This window comes from Engystomops pustulosus, chromosome 2, assembly GCF_040894005.1.
Source record: "Engystomops pustulosus chromosome 2, aEngPut4.maternal, whole genome shotgun sequence".
Taxonomy (NCBI): domain Eukaryota; kingdom Metazoa; phylum Chordata; class Amphibia; order Anura; family Leptodactylidae; genus Engystomops; species Engystomops pustulosus.
In genome coordinates, this window is record NC_092412.1 from 19600659 (window position 1) to 19623803 (window position 23145).

Sequence of the window (23145 nt, forward strand, 5' to 3'; positions counted from 1 at the left end):
TTTAAAAAATTGTTTTTAGTTTTTCTTACTAGTCATGTGACTTCTCTTCTCATCACCAGGAGGAGCTGGCCCCGATGGACATTTAGTAGCCGCCTGCTGAACTGCTGGAGAGAGTATGGTAAAGCACCAGCCGCTGCAGTACTACGAGCCGCAGTTATGTTTGTCATGCCTGACCGGAATTTACGGCTGCCGATGGAAACGGTATCAGCGGTCACATGATGACACCACCAAGGTAAGGAGCAGCTATAGGAATATTTATTATTTCCTCCTCTTCTTCTGTGCACATCATTAGGTATTGTCCCTGGAGAGATGTGTTAAGTTTTTAGTAACAGCAGGACTGTGAAATAGCGATTAATATTCCAGGATTGTACTGGGGTCATGTGCTCACACTGCTGTGCTCTGTACTCTGTGCGGATAATAGGTATTGTCCCTGAGGAGCTGTGTAATCATACCTTCGTGAATGCTTTTAGTAACAGCAGGACTGTGATGTATAGAGTAATATTCCAGGATTGTACGGAGTCTATGTTCTCACACTGCTGTGCTCTGTACTCTCTGCAGATAAAGTTAGATTTTGTCCCTGAATAGATGTGTATTCATCAAAGCTATGCTGTTAGTAGCATCAGGACTATGAAATGTGGAATCGTATTCCAAAGCTGTGCTCTGAGTTCATTACAGGGAGATCAGAGCACAGCAGTGTGAGGACATGCCCCCCCCCCCCCCCCACACACACACTTGGAGAAGCTACAATCCTGAAAAATCCATATTTCACCATTTTGCTGCCACTAAAACATATAAAACATATATTCATATTCTCTTCAACACTGTCCGAAAAGAGCTGGGAGCACAGCAGTGTGAGGGCACCGCCCCACTTAACTTGAAGAAACTACCATCCTGGAATATAAATCCATATATCACAGTCCTGCTGCTACTACAACAACATACACACAAAGATATGATTACACATCTCTCCTGGGACAACTTTGGGTGCAGACGCCTGCTGACAGGTTCCCTTTAACATGGTTGTCCTGATATATTATACAGCACCATCCATTTATCGACACCCAGCTTTCCCAGACTCCTTATTGACATTATAAAGGTGTATATTGGTATGAGAACATAAGACCTGGCACTGTATAAATAGATAAGTGTGCTGTTCAGGGGTACGGAAAAGCGGGAACATCCCTGTAATAGAAGTCCCTATTGATCATTACCCAGCATTCTCGGGAGCGGCTGAATGGATCTTTTATGGACTCTTGGAGTTTTTTATTTACTGGTAGGTTTTATTGACTGATAGGCGGGGGGGGGGGGGCGCTGTGTATGGCATCTATCAGCGCAGCATATGGTACCCGCCTCCTATTGGCTGCACGCGCTGCTGAGCCCGGCTGTTCCCTCCAGCTGCTCCCTCCAGAAATCTCCATCTTCTTGTTTTATTTTTCATTTTTATTCCCTTTTTTTTTTTTTAAATATATTTTCCTTGTTTTTGTCTTGAGCTGTGAGCAGTTCTGTATCCGCGCTGCCCCATTGTCCATCCCCTCTGACCTCCGACCTTCTAGGAAGTTGTATCGTTACTTAGAGGTCGTCCTAGTTCTGTGTGTAGCGCTGTAATTCTCCATTCCACCACCTCCACAGGGGGGCGATGGTGATGTCACATGTCAGCCCCTAGTATATTCTACAGATTACTAACTAACCCGACAGATAATGGGGCTTATTTACCAAGGGTCCGCGGACGCACTTTCGTCAGATTTTTTGACGTTTTAGGGATTTGCGCGGCCGGGACAGGTATTTAATTGGGGATTGTGGAGCAGCTGCTCTGGCTTCCGTTCGACAGAAATCGGGGGGGGGGACCGCAGGACGATCCGATGGATTCGGACTGAGCGTGGGATTTAACTTTCAAATTGTGTCACAAGCCCAGCACTTACATGCACCAGGAAGAAGATGGTGAACTCCGGCGGACCTGAGCGGGGAAGCGACACATGCATGATATCGGGCGCAGGATCTTAGTGAATCGCGGCACAGCGCATGATCAGCGGACAGTGCACTTTCAGGGAACGCATCAGGATGGGTAAGTAACTGTGCCCCTGTGTGTTCAACAGCAAGATCTGTTCATAAACTCCTCACAGTCTCCGGAATCACTGAGTCTATTTCACTGAGCTCTGATACCTACATCTACAGATAACTTCCTGTACTATACTCCAGAGCTGCACTCACTATTCTGCTGCTGGTGCAGTTACTGTGTATATACATGACATTACTTATCCTGTACTGATCCTGAGTTACATCCTGTATTATACTCCAGAGCTGCACTCACTATTCTGCTGCTGGTGCAGTCACTGTGTATATACATGACACTACTTATCCTGTACTGATCCTGAGTTACATCCTGTATTATACCCCAGAGCTGCACTCACTATTCTGCTGCTGGTACAGTCACTGTGTACATACATGACATTACTTATCCTGTACTGATCCTGAGTTACATCCTGTATTATACTCCAGAGCTGCACTCACTATTCTGCTGCTGGTGCAGTCACTGTGTACATACATGACATTACTTATCCTGTACTGATCCTGAGTTACATCCTGTATTATACTCCAGAGCTGCACTCACTATTCTGCTGCTGGTGCAGTCACTGTGTACATACATGACATTACTTATCCTGTACTGATCCTGAGTTACATCCTGTATTATACCCCAGAGCTGCACTCACTATTCTGCTGCTGGTGCAGTCACTGTGTACATACATGACATTACTTATCCTGTACTGATCCTGACTTACATCCTGTATTATACACCAGAGCTGCACTCACTATTCTGCTGGTGGAGTCACTGTGTGTGTACATTCCCTGGAGATTGGATCTCACCTCCTGTTTATTCCTGTGAGTGAAACATAAGTAGATATAAAGTATCTGTAGGTAACCTGACCGTGTGTCGGCTCTGGGGTAGCTCTGGGTCTCGTGCTCTGGGTTGTGGCGGATGATTTCCCTGCGGGCGCTCGGGATAATGAACACATTACAATTCTGCAGGTTCATCACTTTTATGACATCTGATAGTCCTGTACAGACACGCTGCATCCCAGCATCGAGGAAAACCTGGCAGCTAAATATAGCCCCGGCGTCCTCCGTAGTCACCAGGCGGCAGTGCCACGCCATGCCGTGCATCACCTGATGAGCGGGTGCCGAGGATCTGGTTCCATCTCTAGGAAGCCGCTATCCTATTACCACTCAGGAGGGACTGCTATGGCTGCTCATTAACACAGGCTCTTACTGTAATTTACCCGCAGTAAATGCAGTTTCCATAAAGGGAACCTTTCAGCAGGTGTGACTATGTATACTGCAGTGTTAAATATTGGTCCTGGAGAGATGTGTAATCAGACCTTTTGTGTATCATGTTGTTAGTAGCAGCAGGACTGTGATATATGGATTTATATTGCGGGTGCTCTCTGCCGTCAGTGTTGGGTATTGTCCCTAGAGCAGGGGTGCACTTGCCATGAGGCAAGTTGAGAAACTCTCCTCAGGTGGCAGCGTCTCGCGGTGGACTATGGGGGCGGCATCATACAGGCTCGGCCTATTCATTTGTGACTGCCCTGACTGCTCCGTCCCCGGCTGCCAGGCCCGCCTCTACTGCCCATGGCTGCCTCTCCCTGGAGAGATATGTAATCAGACCTTTTGTGTATGTAGTAGTAGCAGCAGGACTGTGATAAATGGATTTATATTGTGGGATTGTCCAGTGGGAATGTCCTCAGACTGCTGTGCTTTCTGCCGTCAGTGTTGGGTATTGTCCCTGGAGAGATGTGTCATCAGACCTTTTGTGTGTGTTGTTAGTAGCAGCAGGACTGTGATATGTGGAGCGTGTCCTCACACATATTAGGTGATGGAGATGGGTTAAGTCCAGCTTACTCCTCCCTCTCTCTGCATGTAACATGCTCACTACACTCTCCCGCTTTATCACTTTCTCTTCGCCTCCAGATTAGCTTCATCTTCTTGATCTCATATGTTCGGGGGTCCGGAGCTCCTCCACTCTGCATTTATTAGGCCTCTGAGCACAATCCTTTTTTGAGCTTGGTGCTTCCTGTCCACATAATCCCCTCTGAGTGCCCGCTCTGTGCCCACAATCACTTTGGATCCCAGTCAATGCACACACGTTCCAGCAATCAGCATTTTAACCTTTAAACCTTTCTCCAGAGCTGTGAGATACAGGAACCCTTACTCACCTCCCCCTGATAGACAATTGTCTGACTCCTCAGGGGCGGCAATTTGCAGTAGGGAGGGGCTGTTAAGCAATGAGGTCCTAAAGCTGTATGCAAATGACCTGTGAAATGTCCAATGAAGCATTAGCATATTCAAGCTGTCCAGCTTATTGATGAGTGGGAGGTACAGCCACACCCCCAGTGCTTGACTGACCGCTGCTCCATGTAATGGCTGCTCCATGTGCTTGCTGGTGGCCACGCCTCCTGTAGCCAGTGTGTGTGTATAGGAGAGATACAGCAGCTCCAGGCAGCCATGTTACAGCAGAACATGTCAGATTCATGTGTAGCTGATGTCTGTGTCTCTCACCTGTATATTAGGAGGATGCAGCCTGTGTGTGTGTGTATAGGAGAGATACAGCAGCTCCAGGCAGCCATGTTACAGCAGAACATGTCAGATTCATGTGTAGCTGATGTCTGTGTCTCTCACCTGTATATTAGGATGCAGCATGTGTGTGCATGTGTGTGTGTATAGGAGAGATACAGCAGCTCCAGGCAGCCATGTTATAGCAGAACATGTCAGGTACTTGTGTAGCTGATGTCTGTGTCTCTCACCTGTATATTAGGAGGATGCAGCATGTCAGCAGATGCAGCACACACACTAGCCATGCTTTACTATACATTACACACAGACATGAGCAGGGGGAGGAGAGGGGAGGGGTAACAGCAGTGACATCACTGCCTCTGACCATGTGACCAGCCTCATTTACATGATAAAGAATATATGATTTTATAATGATTAATGTATGAAATAACTAGATAAAGGCTGGGATGGGATCCTTGTGAGCTGCTCCAACAGGTAGTAGTGACAGGACTAGTGACAGATACCTGATGACAGGTGTCCTTTAAGAGAAGAGTGGAGGAAGAATTCTGTTGCTGTAGATTGGACTGCATGTATATTATGTATTCCCTCCAAAGCTGCATTCACAATTCTGCTTTTTTACAGTTTAAGGCTACATGCACACTGCCGTGGCCCGCCGCACCGTAGCACGGCGGGCACACGGCAGCGCGGGGAGAGGAGGAGGTGAGCGCCGCTAACCCCTTCCCCTCTCCATAGAAACATATGGGCCAAGGCGCCGTAATACGGGAAAAGATAGGACATGTCCTATCTTTTCCCGGGCTACGGAGCGCTACGGTGCCGCTCCTGTACCATGCCGTGAGCTCATAAAGTGTATGGGGGAACGTATACCGGCCGTATATACGTCCCCCATACATGTGTGTGAATTAGACTACAGGACCCTTTATGACTCTATGGGGCAGATTTATCAAGCTGTCTGAAAGTCAGAATATTTCTAGTTGCCCATGGCAACCAATCACAGCTCAGCTTTCATTTCATTAGTGCTCATGAATATTTTAAAGGGATGCTGTCATTGGTTGCCATGGGCAACTAGAAATATTCTGACTTTCAGACAGCTTGATAAATCTGCCCCTATATGTTATCACCTTACAGAAGTCGCATGTCCTAAGCCTAGGAGTAGTAAAGAGACTTGCAGAGTTGTGAGCGCAGCTCTGGAATATAGAATACAGTGGGGATGGAAAGTATTCAGACCCCTTTACATTTTTCACTCTTTGATTGATTGCAGCCTATTGGTAAGATCAAAACTCTGCACCCAAAAAAATAAATAATGGAGATATTTTTGCTAATTTTCAAGTTTTTTACATCTGTTATTGGGGATCCTCTGCCTCTTCTTTTCAGATCTTCCCCAGTTTCTCAGGTTGAATGGTGGACGGATTTTCATGTCTCTCCAGGTGCTCAGTTTGGCACACTGTATGCGGCTTTCATATGTCTTGCAGTGAGGAGAGGCTTCCAGACTCTGCCATAAAGCCCCGACTACTAGAGGCTGCAGTGATAGGTGACTCCCATCTCCCTGCTGCACCTCTGGAGCTCAGCCACAAGGATGTTGGGGATCACCTTTACCTCTCACCAAGGCTCTTCTCCCATAATTACTTAGCTTGTCTGGACGGCCAGGTCGAGGAAGAGTTGTGGTCGTCCAAAACTTCTCTGAGCTCCTTGGGCAGTTCCTTAGACCTCATGATTCTCATGTGGTCTGACATGCACTGTGAGCTGTGAGGTCTTATATAGATAGATGTGTGCCTTTCCTAATCAAGTCCAATGAGTTTAATTAAACACAGCTGGACTCCAATGGCGGAGTAGAACCATCTCAAGGAGGATCAGAAGGAAATGGAATATAAGCATATAAGTTTTACATATGAGTGTCACAGCACTGAATACTTACGATCATGTGATATTTCAATATTTACTTAATAACTTGGCAAAAATATCTAGATTTTGTTTTTTTTCTCTCAAGATGGGGGCAGAGCGTATATTAATGATCGAATAAAAGAACGTTTTTGATCTCGCCCCAGTGAAAAATGTAAAGGGGTCTGAATACTTTCCGTACCCACTGTAGGATGACTTGTCTAAGGTCCTGACCTCCTGTCTGTAAAGCTCACGGTGCCTCTTTGTACTTAACGTGCCGTGGACTAACAGATTGTGCAGAGGTATTATCTGCAAATAAATCCCAGCGTTCTGCGGCCGGAGGAAAGGCTGTACATATTTATATACAAGGACACCTGTAATAGATGACGCATCTAACTGCACACAATTTATTATATTACCCCCCCCCCCCCCCTCCTTCCCAAACACGCGGCCTCCGAGGAGAGATTCACCGCTGCACTGAGGTTACTATGGAGCAGAATCGGCAACTTTCATTCCTGCAGTCTTATAAATCATAGATAACTGAATCCTAAAACCCACACACTGCGCCTCCGAGGTCTTCATGGTGCCAGGAGGGGAGATGCACAGTATGGAGAGGGGCTGATATTTCTCCTCTCTGTACTGGCTTATTAAAGGGAAACCATCAGCAGGTATGTTCATGCAGAGTATAGACAGCGTTATATATAGTCCCTGGAGAGACATGGAATCAGCCCTTTGTTTATGTTGTTAGTTGCAGCAGAACTATGAAATAGGGAGTCATATCCAGGAATGTGTCTTCTCCAAGTGCAGTGGGGCTGTCTCCTCACCCTGCTGTGCTCTGCTGTATCTGCAGCCTGTGATAAGTATTGTCCCTGGAGAGAGGTGTAATCATTCATTGTGTAATTGGTTAGTAGCAGCAGGACTGTAATATACAGAATTATATTTTAGGATTGTAGCTGGACATGTCCTATATTTTGCTATGTCATGGTGCCTGCCCTGCGCTCATCCCTCCGCCTCTCCAGCGCTCGCACACTGCGCCAAAACGAGGGGCTGGCCCGGGCAGTAAAAAAATTTAATAAACCGCGCTACCTCCTCCACTCAGTCGGGTAGTGGACCCCTGTGATGAAGTTGCGTCGCAGCACATGATAAATGCTGATGTGCTTGCGCAGCGCCATCACCTAGGCATTGGCTGTACTTACACCCCTGATGGCCACCCAAACCACCCACTATTTTCTATGTGCAAATGAGTTTATTAGGACCAGTAGGGCTTAGTGAGAGGTTACAGCGCCACCCCTTCTCTATTGACCGTGTCTGGTATTACAGTTTCAGTACCGTACACTACCTTGGACATTGTGTTGCCGTTTCTAATCTCACAACCCACTTTAAAGTAAAAGGGAACAGTCCTCGTCACATAATGTGACTCCAGAGGCGCGAGAGTTCACCTTTTAGACGTGGAGTCTTGTAAATGTCAGACCGATCCGCTGATTGTGCCCGGCTGTTATTTACAGCACCAGAGCTCATCACTTCACTGCAGATTAGATTGCGCGGCACAATTGGTTTCTCCTGCACTTGCCAAATGATCCTTCACAGGCGACGCGTTACCTGCATCTGCAAAATCCTGCATGTACCAGTAATAAACATTGATTAGAGCAAAGGTCGGGTCTGCCGGCAAGTGTTTTTTGGGAGGTCTGCCAGAGTCTGGAGGAGAACCTGACTGGCATCTGTATCTGGAGCTTAGTTCTCCTATATAATACTGCCCCCTATGTACAAGAATATAACTACTATAATACTGCCCCCTATGTACAGAATATAACTACTATAATACTGCCCCCTATGTACAAGAATATAACTACTATAATACTGCCTCCTATGTACAAGAATATAACTACTATAATACTGCCCCCTATGTACAAGAATATAACTACTATAATACTGCCCCCTATGTACAAGAATATAACTACTATAATACTGCCCCCTATGTACAAGAATATAACTACTATAATACTGACCCCTATGTACAAGAATATAACTACTATAATACTGCCCCCTATGTACAGGAATATAACTACTATAATACTGCCCCTATGTACAGGAATATAACTACTATAATACTGCCCCTATGTACAAGAATATAACTGTTATAATACTGCCCCCTATGTACAAGAATATAACTACTATAATACTGCCCCCTATGTACAGGAATATAACTACTATAATACTGCCACCTATGTACAAGAATATAACTACTATAATACTGCCACCTATGTACAGGAATATAACTACTATAATACTACCCCCTATGTACAAGAATATAACTGCTATAATACTGCCCCCTATGTACAGAAATATAACTACTATAATACTGCCCCCTATGTACAAGAATATAACTACTATAATACTGCCCCCTATGTACAAGAAAATAACTACTATAATACTGCCCCTATGTACAGGAATATAACTACTATAATACTGCCCCTATGTACAGGAATATAACTACTATAATACTGCCCCCTATGTACAGGAATATAACTACTATAATACAGCCCCCTATGTACAAGAATATAACTACTATAATACTGCCCCCTATGTACAAGAATATAACTACTATAATACTGCCCCCTATGTACAGGAATATAACTACTATAATACTGCCACCTATGTACAAGAATATAACTACTATAATACTGCCACCTATGTACAGGAATATAACTACTATAATACTACCCCCTATGTACAAGAATATAACTGCTATAATACTGCCCCCTATGTACAGAAATATAACTACTATAATACTGCCCCCTATGTACAAGAATATAACTACTATAATACTGCCCCCTATGTACAAGAAAATAACTACTATAATACTGCCCCTATGTACAGGAATATAACTACTATAATACTGCCCCTATGTACAGGAATATAACTACTATAATACTGCCCCCTATGTACAGGAATATAACTACTATAATACAGCCCCCTATGTACAAGAATATAACTACTATAATACTGCCCCCTATGTACAAGAATATAACTACTATAATACTGCCCCCTATGTACAGGAATATAACTACAATAATACTGCCCCCCTATGTACAAGAATATAACTACTATAATACTGCCCCCTATGTACAAGAATATAACTACTATAATACTGCTCCCTATGTACAGGAATATAACTACTATAATACTGCTCCCTATGTACAAGAATATAACTACTATAATACTGCCCCCTATGTACAAGAATATAACTACTATAATACTGCCCCCTATGTACAAGAATATAACTACTATAATACTGCCCCCTATGTACAAGAATATAACTACTATAATACTGCTCTCCATGTACAAGAATATAACTACTATAATACTGCCCCTATGTACAAGAATATAACTACTATAATACTGCCCCTATGTACAAGTATATAACTACTATAATACTGCTCTCCATGTACAAGCATATAACTACTATAATACTGCCCCTATGTACAAGAATATAACTACTATAATACTGCCCCCTATGTACAAGAATATAACTACTATAATCCTGCCTCCTATGTACAAGAATATAACTACTATAATACTGCCCCCTATGTACAAGAATATAACTACTATAATACTGCCCCCTATGTACAAGTATATAACTGCTATAATACTGCCCCCTATGTACAAGTATATAACTGCTATAATACTGCCCCCTATGTACAAGAATATAACTAGTATAATACTGCCCCCTATGTACAAGAATATAACTACTATAATACTGCCCCCCTATGTACAAGAATATAACTACTATAATACTGCCCCTATGTACAAGAATATAACTACTATAATACTGCCCCCTATGTACAGGAATATATCTACTATAATACTGCCCCCTATGTACAAGAATATAACTAGTATAATACTGCTCCCTATGTACAGGAATATAACTACTATAATACTGCTCCTCTACACCGTTGTAGAGTGATATATTGGGTTGCTTGTAGCGGTGTTATATATGATTGTGTGGTGACTTCTGGAGGTTTATACATCAGTCTGAGAGATTTCGTTGTCTCGTTTATCAGGAGATAACGTCAAATCCTCTTAGATTCCTCTCTGCAGTGGGGGTCAGTATTGGAGCTTCTCCGGCTGTCGCTCTCCTGGTAAATAGGGATTTCACATCCACCCGCTGCCATCTGTCATCATCCATATCATCCGCTTTGTGATAAATCTATAAATAATTGTACACGATTGTTCTTCGGGCATCTGAAGAATCTACCTGGAGAATGTGGCTCGTTCCTAATGTGTTGACATCAGATATTTTTTGGTAGGAATAAGAAAACCTCAGGTCCTGAGTATTTAGGCTCCTTGTCCTGTACAATGGTGGGTGATCTCTGGTGGTCTTTTACTATATTTGAACCCCAGGTCATGTTTCTACTCTGATACTACAAACCTGCTATTCTGTATTCTTACCACCATCATGTCTTGGATTGGCCTTGACCTCAGACTGTCCTAACCCACTCCCATTGGATTATCCCTCCTGCTGTCTGCCCTGACCCTGACCTGGGCAAGAGGTAGCGACCTTATTTCTCAATAATGATGTTCAGCCAGGTCCTTGCAAAGGGGTCAAAGGGTGAAAGCCGCCTTGGTAATTTGGGTAACCCCCTTGGGGACCACTTAAATGCTGAACCATCCTTATGTACATTCGGGGTGCATACAGGCAGTACACAGGATGGGTTAATAGAGTAAATGTAGATCTGAGTGATCTTGTGTTATGGAGGTCATCACATCGCACCCCCACAGCCGCCCAACACGTGAGGTGGAAGTCGATGGCGGGAGGTCCGACCTTCCTGGCCGCACTCTGCTGTGCTGTCTCCTCTCATGTGCTTTGATCACAGTGAGAAATATGAAGCCCCGAGCACAATAATAATCAGAGGATTTCCTGAGCCCAATCCAGAGGACGAGGGAACAGGAGAGGCACAGGAAGGAGGAAAAGTCTGGAATGTTATCACTGATGTACAATCTACCACAGAACATAGTGCATAGGGGGCAGTATTATAGTAGTTATATTCTTGTACATAGGGGGCAGTATTATAGTAGTTATATTCTTGTACATAGGGGGCAGTATTATAGTAGTTATATTCTTGTACATAGGGGGCAGTATTATAGTAGTTATATTCTTGTACATAGGGAGCAGTATTATAGTAGTTATATTCTTGTACATAGGGGGCAGTATTATAGTAGTTATATTCTTGTACATAGGGGGCAGTATTATAGTAGTTATATTCCTGTACATAGGGGGCAGTATTATAGTAGTTATATTCCTGTACATAGGGGGCAGTATTATAGTAGTTATATTCCTGTACATAGGGGCAGTATTATAGTAGTTATATTCTTGTACATAGGGGGCAGTATTATAGTAGTTATATTCTTGTACATAGGGGGCAGTATTATAGTAGTTATATTCTTGTACATAGGGGCAGTATTATAGCAGTTATATTCTTGTACATAGGGGGCAGTATTATAGTAGTTATATTCTTGTACATAGGGAGCAGTATTATAGTAGTTATATTCTTGTACATAGGGAGCAGTATTATAGTAGTTATATTCCTGTACATAAGGGCAGTATTATAGTAGTTATATTCTTGTACATAGGGGGCAGTATTATAGTAGTTATATTCTTGAACATAGGGGGTAGTATTATAGTAGTTACATTCTTGTACATAGGGGGGCAGTATTATAGTAGTTATATCCTTGTACATATGGGGGAGTATTATAGTAGTTATATTCTTGTACATAGGGGGCAGTATTATAGTAGTTATAGTCTTGTACATAGGGGGCAGTATTATAGTAGTTATATTCTTGTACATAGGGAGCAGTATTATAGTAGTTATATTCTTGTACATAGGGGGCAGTATTATAGTAGTTATATTCTTGTACATAGGGGCAGTATTATAGTAGTTATATTCTTGTACATAGGGGCAGTATTATAGTAGTTATATTCCTGTACATAGGGGGCAGTATTATAGTAGTTATATTCTTGTACATAGGGGGCAGTATTATAGTAGTTATATTCTTGTACATAGGGGGCAGTATTATAGTAGTTATATTCCTGTACATAGGGGGCAGTATTATAGTAGTTATTTTCTTGTACATAGGAGCAGTATTATAGTAGTTATATTCCTGTACATAGGGGGCAGTATTATAGTAGTTATTTTCTTGTACATAGGGGCAGTATTATAGTAGTTATATTCCTGTACATAGGGGGCAGTATTATAGTAGTAATATTCTTGTACATAGGGGGCAGTATTATAGTAGTTATATTCTTGTACATAGGGGCAGTATTATAGTAGTTATATTCCTGTACATAGGGGGCAGTATTATAGTAGTTATATTCCTGTACATAGGGGGCAGTATTATAGTAGTTATATTCTTGTACATAGGGGGCAGTATTATAGTAGTTATATTCTTGTACATAGGGGGCAGTATTATAGTAGTTATATTCTTGTACATAGGGGGCAGTATTATAGTAGTTATATTCTTGTACATAGGGGGCAGTATTATAGTAGTTATATTCTTGTACATAGGGGGCAGTATTATAGTAGTTATATTCTTGTACATAGGGGGCAGTATTATAGTAGTTATATTCTTGTACATAGGGGGCAGTATTATAGTAGTTATATTCCTGTACATAGGGGGCAGTATTATAGTAGTTATATTCTTGTACATAGGGAGCAGTATTATAGTAGTTATATTCTTGTACATAGGGGGTAGTATTATAGTAGTTATATTCTTGTACATAGGGGGCAGTATTATAGTAGTTATATTCTTGTACATAGGGAGCAGTATTATAGTAGTTATATTCTTGTACATAGGGGGCAGTATTATAGTAGTTATATTCTTGTACATAGGGGGCAGTATTATAGTAGTTATATTCTTGTACATGGGGGCAGTATTATAGTAGTTATATTCCTGTACATAGGGGGCAGCATTATAGTAGTTATATTCTTGTACATAGGGGGCAGTATTATAGTAGTTATATTCTTGTACATAGGGGGCAGTATTATAGTAGTTATATTCTTGTACATAGGGGGCAGCATTATAGTAGTTATATTCTTGTACATGGGGGCAGCATTATAGTAGTTATATTCCTGTACATAGGGGACAATATTATAGTAGTTATATTCTTGTACATAGGGGGCAGTATTATAGTAGTTATATCCTTGTACATAGGGGGCAGTATTATAGTAGTTATATTCTTGTACATGGGGGGCAGTATTATAGTAGTTATATTCTTGTACATAGGGGGCAGTATTATAGTAGTTATATTCTTGTACATGGGGGGCAGTATTATATTAGTTATATTCCTGTACATGGGGGGCAGTATTATAGTAGTTATATTCCTGTACATAGGGGACAATATTATAGTAGTTATATTCTTGTACATAGGGGCAGTATTATAGTAGTTATATCCTTGTACATAGTGGGCAGTATTATAGTAGTTATATTCTTGTACATAGGGGGCAGTATTATAGTAGTTATATTCTTGTACATAGGGGGCAGTATTATAGTAGTTATATTCCTGTACATAGGGGACAATATTATAGTAGTTATATTCTTGTACATAGGGGGCAGTATTATAGTAGTTATATCCTTGTACATAGTGGGCAGTATTATAGTAGTTATATTCCTGTACATAGGGGGCAGTATTATAGTAGTTATATTCTTGTACATAGGGGGCAGTATTATAGTAGTTATATTCTTGTACATAGGGGGCAGTATTATAGTAGTTATATTCTTGTACATAGGGGGCAGCATTATAGTAGTTATATTCTTGTACATGGGGGCAGCATTATAGTAGTTATATTCCTGTACATAGGGGACAATATTATAGTAGTTATATTCTTGTACATAGGGGGCAGTATTATAGTAGTTATATCCTTGTACATAGGGGGCAGTATTATAGTAGTTATATTCTTGTACATAGGGGGCAGTATTATAGTAGTTATATTCTTGTACATGGGGGGCAGTATTATAGTAGTTATATTCTTGTACATGGGGGGCAGTATTATAGTAGTTATATTCCTGTACATGGGGGGCAGTATTATAGTAGTTATATTCCTGTACATGGGGGGCAGTATTATAGTAGTTATATTCCTGTACATAGGGGACAGTATTATAGTAGTTATATTCTTGTACATAGGGGCAGTATTATAGTAGTTATATCCTTGTACATAGTGGGCAGTATTATAGTAGTTATATTCTTGTACATAGGGGGCAGTATTATAGTAGTTATATTCTTGTACATAGGGGGCAGTATTATAGTAGTTATATTCTTGTACATAGGGGGCAATATTATAGTAGTTATATTCTTGTACATAGGGGCAGTATTATAGTAGTTATATTCTTGTACATAGGGGGCAGTATTATAGTAGTTATATTCTTGTACATAGGGGGCAATATTATAGTAGTTATATTCTTGTACATAGGGGGCAGTATTATAGTAGTTATATTCTTGTACATCGGGGGCAGTATTATAGTAGTTATATTCTTGTACATAGGGGGCAGTATTATAGTAGTTATATTCCTGTACATAGGGAGCAGTGTTATAGTAGTTATATTCTTGTACATAGGGGGCAGTATTATAGTAGTTATATTCTTGTACATAGGGGGTAGCATTATAGTAGTTATATTCCTGTACATAGGGGGCAGTATTATAGTAGTTATATTCTTGTACATAGGGGGCAGTATTATAGTAGTTATATTCTTGTACATAGGGGGCAGTATTATAGTAGTTATATTCCTGTACATAGGGGACAATATTATAGTAGTTATATTCTTGTACATAGGGGGCAGTATTATAGTAGTTATATCCTTGTACATAGTGGGCACAACAGAACATAGGTGCAGTGATGGTGCAGTAAAGTTCCTTGATGCTTCAGTATCGGAGAAAAACACAGTATTTTAGGTCTGTGTAATGAATATTTATATTATATCCTATAACTTCCCTAATTTCAGATGTTCTTCCCCTCCTAGCTGAACCATAATCACAATGTTTTTCCCTTCTCCCTGTATGACGGGGGGGGGGGGGGGGGGCAGAGTATATAAAGCCTTATGTAGATATATTTAGTGGTCATGAATATGTATCCCTCTGTATAAATCCTTCTGTTCCTCCAGTGATTCTGTTTCCTCGGCCAATAAGAGATTTTCCATTAGGGAAATTCTGAGTCACATAATTGGTCTGTGAACAGCGGATTAACATGCGGTGACACATCAGAACATGACAAGTACTGAGCGCGTGCGGATCCGGGGGTTACCAGCCCCCGACACGTGAAGCCGCACACTCTACATTATCGCTGTGTTCTCCTCCCTCGCTCCTTCTCTCTGTCACTTTCATTCTCTTACTCTTTGCTTTTTTTTGTTTCCCAATTTGTTTTTCTCTTTTCTTCCCAATTCTCATTTTCCATACGGATTTTCTTTACTTCTTTTACTATCGTTTACCTTCCTTTCTTTCTTCTTTTCCTTCTTATATTCTTATGCCTTTTCTGCTTTTTTATCCTTTCCTCTTCCTTTCTTCTGCCTTTTTTCCTTCTTTTGTTTCATTCCATCCTTCTTTCCTTCTTTTTATTTCCCTTCATCTCTTTCAGTCCATTCTTTCGTCTCTAACTCTTTTTTTTCCCCCCAGTTTTCTTTTGATTTTTTTTTCTAATTTTCTTCTTTCATACCTTCACCTTTTTCATTACCTCTTATTTGTTTTCCTTTTTCCCATTTTCATCCTTCTGTATCTTTTTTCCCCTTCCTTTCTTCTTTTTTCTTTCACCTTTTCTTTCTTTTTTCCTTCCTTTCCTTTCCTTCTCTTTTTTCCTTTCCTTCTTTTCTCTTCTCTTGTTTCCTTCCCTTTCCTTCTCTTCTCTTCTCTTCTCTTGTTTCCTTCCCTTCCCTTCTCTTCTCTTGTTTCCTTCCCTTCCCTTCCCTTCTCTTGTTTCCTTCCCTTCCCTTCTCTTGTTTCCTTCTCTTCTCTTGTTTCCTTCCCTTCTCTTGTTTCCTTCCCTTCTCTTGTTTCCTTCCCTTCTCTTGTTTCCTTCCCTTCTCTTCTCTTGTTTCCTTCCCTTCTCTTCTCTTGTTTCCTTCCCTTCTCTTCTCTTGTTTCCTTTCATTCCCTTCTCTTGTTTCCTTCCCTTCTCTTGTTTCCTTCCCTTCTCTTCTTCCCTTCCCTTCTCTTCTCTTGTTTCCTTCCCTTCCCTTCTCTTCTCTTGTTTCCTTCCCTTCCCTTCTTTCCTTCCCTTCTCTTCTCTTGTTTCCTTTCCTTCCCTTCTCTTGTTTCCTTCCCTTCTCTTCTTCCCTTCCCTACCCTTCTCTTGTTTCCTTCCCTTCTCTTCTCTTGTTTCCTTTCCTTCCCTTCTCTTGTTTCCTTCCCTTCTCTTCTCTTGTTTCCTTCCCTTCCCTTCTCTTCTCTTGTTTCCTTCCCTTCCCTTCTTTCCTTCCCTTCTCTTCTCTTCTCTTGTTTCCTTTCCTTCCCTTCTCTTGTTTCCTTCCCTTCTCTTCTTCCCTTCCCTACCCTTCTCTTGTTTCCTTTCCTTTCCTTCCCTTCTCTTCTCTTGTTTCCTTTCCTTCCCTTCTCTTCTCTTGTTTCCTTTCCTTCCCTTCTCTTCTCTTGTTTCCTTTCCTTCCCTTCTCTTCTCTTGTTTCCTTTCCTTCCCTTCTCTTCTCTTGTTTCCTTCCCTTCTCTTGTTTCCTTCCCTTCCTCTTCGTCCTGTGCTTTTTCTCTGTCTCCTATTTTCATTTCATCCTTTTTCTCTTCCTTTCCCTTCCTTCTCTCTCCTTTTCTGCCTTTTCTCTCACTGTCCTCCTTTTTGTTCACCTCCATTTTTCTATTTCTCTTTCTTTCCCTTCTATCGCGTTACCTTTCCTTCCCACCTTGTATTGTGCATCTCTATTCAAAGTTGCATCCGTGCACTTCAGTGCGTGTCCCCAGGAGCTGGCAATCGACTTCCCCAATAACACTTACTGGGGGTCAATCTCATATCCGGTGCATGAACTTTGAGGAAAGATGGAGGGGTAAGATTGCAGTGATGGAGATTTACCCTGTGGACCCGGGTTGTTCCTGAAAGTGGCGCATATAATGCACAGAATCCTCATGCGTGGGACACGTGTAATGACCATAGTCTTCATCACTTCAGGATTCAGAAGAGAAAAGCTAAAATAAATAGTCACCAGTTTTTTGTCGTCCCCCTCCTGGCAGTTCTGCGCTTGTGAGGATTTTGCCTGGTGTTGGACGCCCTCCCGCTCCATCTTTCTGTGTAAACAGCGGCCGCACAATCTGATCTCGGGCCCAGTAATAATTAATTGGTTTTCCGTGTAACGCGTTACCAGATCCTCGCAGCGCCAGAGATACAGAGCGGCGATTAGCATTTCATTAGGGCCACACGTTCTTGTGTCATCTTCGTTGGGAATCACATTTGTGTCCTGAAGGGACATTTATAGTTATTTAACTTGTCAATCTACGGTACTCATCTTTTTCCCTTAAAGGAGAACTTCAGGGATCAGTGTATGATGAGGAGTATTACACCCTTCCCCTACTTCTTCACGTAACCTGGAGGAAGGGATTGTGCCCAAGCCATCCTTAAAGGAAATCTACAATCACATTATATCAAGATAAATCCTTAAAACTTACTCATAGATCCAGGCACCGTGACTGTGCTAATCTCCTTATATTTGTCATCCATGACCTCCTTCCTTCTAAAATCAACTTTATGATAATGATAATGAGTCTGGTGGCGTCACCATAGCCCCTCCATGCTGTAGATTCACTGGCCGTTACTTCCCTGATGTAATCTAACAGCAGCAGAGGGGGAGGGAGAGACAGTGTAATAGCCTTTGATGCTACAGCACTGAGGGGCTCTGGTAACACCCCCAGAACCTAAGTTTATTATTTGTTTCCAGAAGGAAAGAGGCCATGGATAACAAATATAAGAAGATTACCACAGTCATGTTGCCTGGAGTAAGTCCCTGGTTTACCATGCTTGAATTTCACTGTGCATTATAGAGGGATCAACCCAGGATGTCACCTTTCTTACTCTTACCTGACGTTGGTTGGGGACAGGGGTGTTAAAAAAAAATAAATTCTGCCACTTTTGAAGACTCTCCTATGGCTCTCCGGTAGTTGTCTGTGGATGACGCTTTCAACGTCTTGTTGCTGTCATGTTTCATCTCCTCCTTCTCAGTCCTGGATGTCCCAGCGGTCACTCGCACTTCTGCTGCAGTGATGCAACTTATTTTCAAGGCAATGAAGATCAATCTCCCAGTTCTTGTAATGTGATGGTTTGACCTCAGCTGCGAGGTGTCAGTGGCCAGGACTAGACTGTGTGATTAGTAGTCCTTGCCGTGAAACCTTGCTTCATCTTCAGTAATGGAGAACTGGTGGAACCATTGCGGGAGCCCCTGCGCCTCTGCTTTTGGTCACCCGCTCACCTGACGTTTCCTCCTTTTTCCGGTGTCGTCGCCCCCTTTCTTCTCCCTCCCCACCACCAGTCCCCTTCATTTTCCCGTTCCACCGCCGTTTCCCTTCATTTTCCTGCTCCGCCGCTGGCCCCCTTTCTTCTCCCGCTCCGCCGCCGGCCCCCTTTCGTCTCCCGCTCCTCCGCCGCCGGCCCCCTTTCTTCTCCCGCTCCGCCGCCCCCTCCCCTTTCTTCTCCCGCTCCGCCGCCCCCTCCCCTTTCTTCTCCCGCTCCGCCGCCCCCGCCCCTTTCTTCTCCCGCTCCGCCGCCCCCGCCCCTTTCGTCTCCCGCTCCTCCGCCGGTCCCCTTTCGTCTCCCGCTCCTGGTCCCCTTTCTTCTCCCGCTCCGCCGCCGGCCCCCTTTCTTCTCCCGCTCCGCCACCGACCCCCTTTCTTCTCCTGCTCCGCCGCCGGCCCCCTTTCTTCTCCCGCTCCGCCGCCGGCCCCCTTTCGTCTCCCGCTCCGCCGCCGGCCCCCTTTTGTCTCCCGCTCCTCCGCTGCTGGTCCCCTTTTGTCTCCCGCTCCTCCGCTGCTGGTCCCCTTTCGTCATTTTATGTTTTCTTCATCATTTTCCATATTATCGTTCTTTATTATGATCGTTATTTTCATCTATTTTTCATCACGTTCTTCCCCACCACCAGTCCCCTTCATTTTCCCGTTCCACCGCCGTTTCCCTTCATTTTCCTGCTCCGCCGCCCCCTCCCCTTTCTTCTCCCGCTCCTCCGCCGGTCCCCTTTCGTCTCCCGCTCCTCCGCTGCTGGTCCCCTTTCGTCTCCCGCTCCTCCGCTGCTGGTCCCCTTTCGTCTCCCGCTCCGCCGCCGGCCCCCTTTCTTCTCCCGCTCCGCCGCCCCCTCCCCTTTCTTCTCCCGCTCCACCGCCGTTTCCCTTAATTTTCCTGCTCCGCCGCCGGCCCCCTTTCTTCTCCCGCTCCGCCGCCGGCCCCCTTTCGTCTCCCGCTCCTCCGCCGCCGGCCCCCTTTCTTCTCCCGCTCCGCCGCCCCCTCCCCTTTCTTCTCCCGCTCCGCCGCCCCCTCCCCTTTCTTCTCCCGCTCCGCCGCCCCCTCCCCTTTCTTCTCCCGCTCCGCCGCCCCCGCCCCTTTCTTCTCCCGCTCCTCCGCCGGTCCCCTTTCGTCTCCCGCTCCTGGTCCCCTTTCTTCTCCCGCTCCGCCGCCGGCCCCCTTTCTTCTCCCGCTCCGCCGCCGACCCCCTTTCTTCTCCCGCTCCGCCGCCGGCCCCCTTTCGTCTCCCGCTCCGCCGCCGGCCCCCTTTCGTCTCCCGCTCCGCCGCCGGCCCCCTTTTGTCTCCCGCTCCTCCGCTGCTGGTCCCCTTTCGTCATTTTATGTTTTCTTCATCATTTTCCATATTGTCGTTCTTTATTATGATCGTTATTTTCATCTATTTTTCATCACGTTCTTCCCCACCACCAGTCCCCTTCATTTTCCCGTTCCACCGCCGTTTCCCTTCATTTTCCTGCTCCGCCGCCCCCTCCCCTTTCTTCTCCCGCTCCTCCGCCGGTCCCCTTTCGTCTCCCGCTCCTCCGCTGCTGGTCCCCTTTCGTCTCCCGCTCCTCCGCTGCTGGTCCCCTTTCGTCTCCCGCTCCGCCGCCCCCTCCCCTTTCTTCTCCCGCTCCGCCGCCCCCTCCCCTTTCTTCTCCCGCTCCTCCGCCGGTCCCCTTTTGTCTCCCGCTCCTCCGCTGCTGGTCCCCTTTCTTCTCCCGCTCCGCCGCCGGCCCCCTTTCTTCTCCCGCTCCGCCGCCCCCTCCCCTTTCTTCTCCCGCTCCGCCGCTCCCCTCCCCTTTCTTCTCCCGCTCCTCCGCCGGCCCCCTTTCGTCTCCCGCTCCTCCGCTGCTGGTCCCCTTTCGTCATTTTATGTTTTCTTCATCATTTTCCATATTATCGTTCTTTATTATGATCGTTATTTTCATCTATTTTTCATCACGTTCTTCCTTTTCATCTGCTATCCTTCATTTTTCAGTTCTTCCTTCTTCTCTCCGCAGTTTTTTTCTTTCCTTTCTCATCTCCAGTCTCTCATCCGCAGCGGCTGTAATTTTAAACAAACTTATTGAATGGATAATCATGGAAAAAGTTCTACATTCCATTTCCAGAGAAATTTTGAGCAGCCTGGTGACTAATGTATATACTCAGTACAGATATATGGCCGCCATCTGTTGTCGCACATTCGTAATGACAATTATGGATCATTTGCATTACACGTGAGTAGCGGAACACAGTTATAGCCTATAGATGAATCTTTCATCCGGCCTCCGTTCACTTCTCCCTTAAAAGAAAGCAATTTGCATTTGCAATTTCCAGCATCTCGTCAGCTAAATGACAGTTTTCGGCCTCCGGAGGTAGCGGCGGCGCTATGCATACGGTTGGCGCCACGTTGAGATTTGATGTGTTTTATTTACATATCACAATAACCAAAGTTGATAAGAATAATAATTATCACTAATCGCAATTATGGTTGTACACGGATCCTGGTGGGCTGGTGGTCGAACACTGGACGGGAAAACTTCAGTAAGCAGCCGGCATATATTATTCATAATAATAATGCTGGGAGTTGTAGTCACCTTTTTGTACCCCTCCAGAAGTCCATTGTTCATAATCTCTTGTTAAACGGCTTATAATGGCATCCTGGGTGTGCTGGGACTTGTAGTCCTCCTCTGATCACCTGCCATACAGTGCAGTGAACTGAGTTTTTCTAGTGACTAGTCATTAAATCCTAATCGATGTTTCCTGCCAGGTCATTATTGTAAAGAAACTTGCAGAATTTGCTCCATTTCCTTGGTAATGTATTATTGATTCCGCTGCGGCCCCCACTTTTCCTCTCTTCATAGCGAGAAGATCCTGTGACTGTAGAGTCTTCTATCACCACGATGGGAAGATAATGTTCCTCCATGTAGTAAGAAGTGTCCACATCTCATGTAACATCACAGACCCTACTGTCCACTACTACAAGGTTATGTCTCCTATTTCAGAGGCTTGCCCTAGATTTCTCCTTTAGACGACATAGAATATATCACTTTCACCTGTATTGTCATCATTTACTTCTTCCCGGAATGATACTGAAATAGTTTGTTTGTTTTTATGTATAATGACCAGCCCAAAATTAAAAGACATACAAGATAGTATAAAGAAATGCAGCCTCATCTACAATAATACTCCCCCCCCCCCCCTACAAGAATATAACTATAATCATACTGACCCTATGTACAAGAATATAACTATAATCATACTGACCCTATGTACAAGAATATAACTACTATAATACTGCCTCCTATGTACAGGAATATAACTACTATAATACTACCCCCTATGTACAAGAATATAACTACTATAATACTGCCTCCTATGTACAAGGATATAACTACAATAATACCGCCCCCTATGTACAGGAATATAACTACTATAATACCTCCCCCTATGTACAAGAATATAACTACTATAATACTGCCCCCTATGTACAAGAATATAACTACTATAATACTGCCCCCTATGTACAAGAATATAACTACAATAATACCGCCCCCTATGTACAAGAATATAACTACAATAATACCGCCCCCTATGTACAGGAATATAACTACTATAATACTGCCCCCTATGTACAAGAATATAACTACTATAATACTGCCCCCTATGTACAAGAATATAACTACTATAATACTGCTCCCTATGTACAAGAATATAACTACTATAATACAGCCCCCTATGTACAAGAATATAACTACTATAATACTGCTCCTATGTACAAGAATATACCTACTATAATACTGCCCCCTATGTACAAGAATATAACTACTATAATACTGCCCCCTATGTGCAAGAATATAACTACTATAATACTGACCCCTATGTACAAGAATATAACTACTATAATACTGACCCCTATGTACAAGAATATAACTACTATAATACTGTCCCCTATGTACAGGAGTATAGCTACTATAATACTGCCCCCTATGTACAGGAATATAACTACTATAATACTGCCCCCTATGTACAGGAGTATAACTACTATAATACTTCCCCCCTATGTACAGGAATATAACTACTATAATACTGCCCCCTATGTACAGGAGTATAACTACTATAATACTTCCCCCCTATGTACAAGAATATAACTACTATAATACTGCTCCCTATGTACAAGAATATAACTACTATAATACTGACCCCTATGTACAGGAATATAACTACTATAATACTGCTCCCTATGTACAAGAAT

General features: G+C 43.5%; 1 protein-coding gene across 5 annotated transcripts in view; it reads left to right on the plus strand.

Moving 5' to 3' along the window:
- The window catches only part of GDPD5 (glycerophosphodiester phosphodiesterase domain containing 5), a 138065-nt gene that overhangs the window by 66077 nt on the left and 48843 nt on the right, over window positions 1-23145 (plus strand). For all 5 annotated transcript variants that reach the window (XR_011853002.1, XM_072133893.1, XM_072133891.1 and 2 more), the window contains exon 2: window positions 60-232. Coding sequence is in view for 4 of the 5 variants with exons in the window: in XM_072133893.1 (XP_071989994.1) it covers window positions 116-232 (117 nt within the window). In the remaining variant the exon portion in view is untranslated. The remainder of the gene's footprint in view (window positions 1-59; window positions 233-23145) is intronic.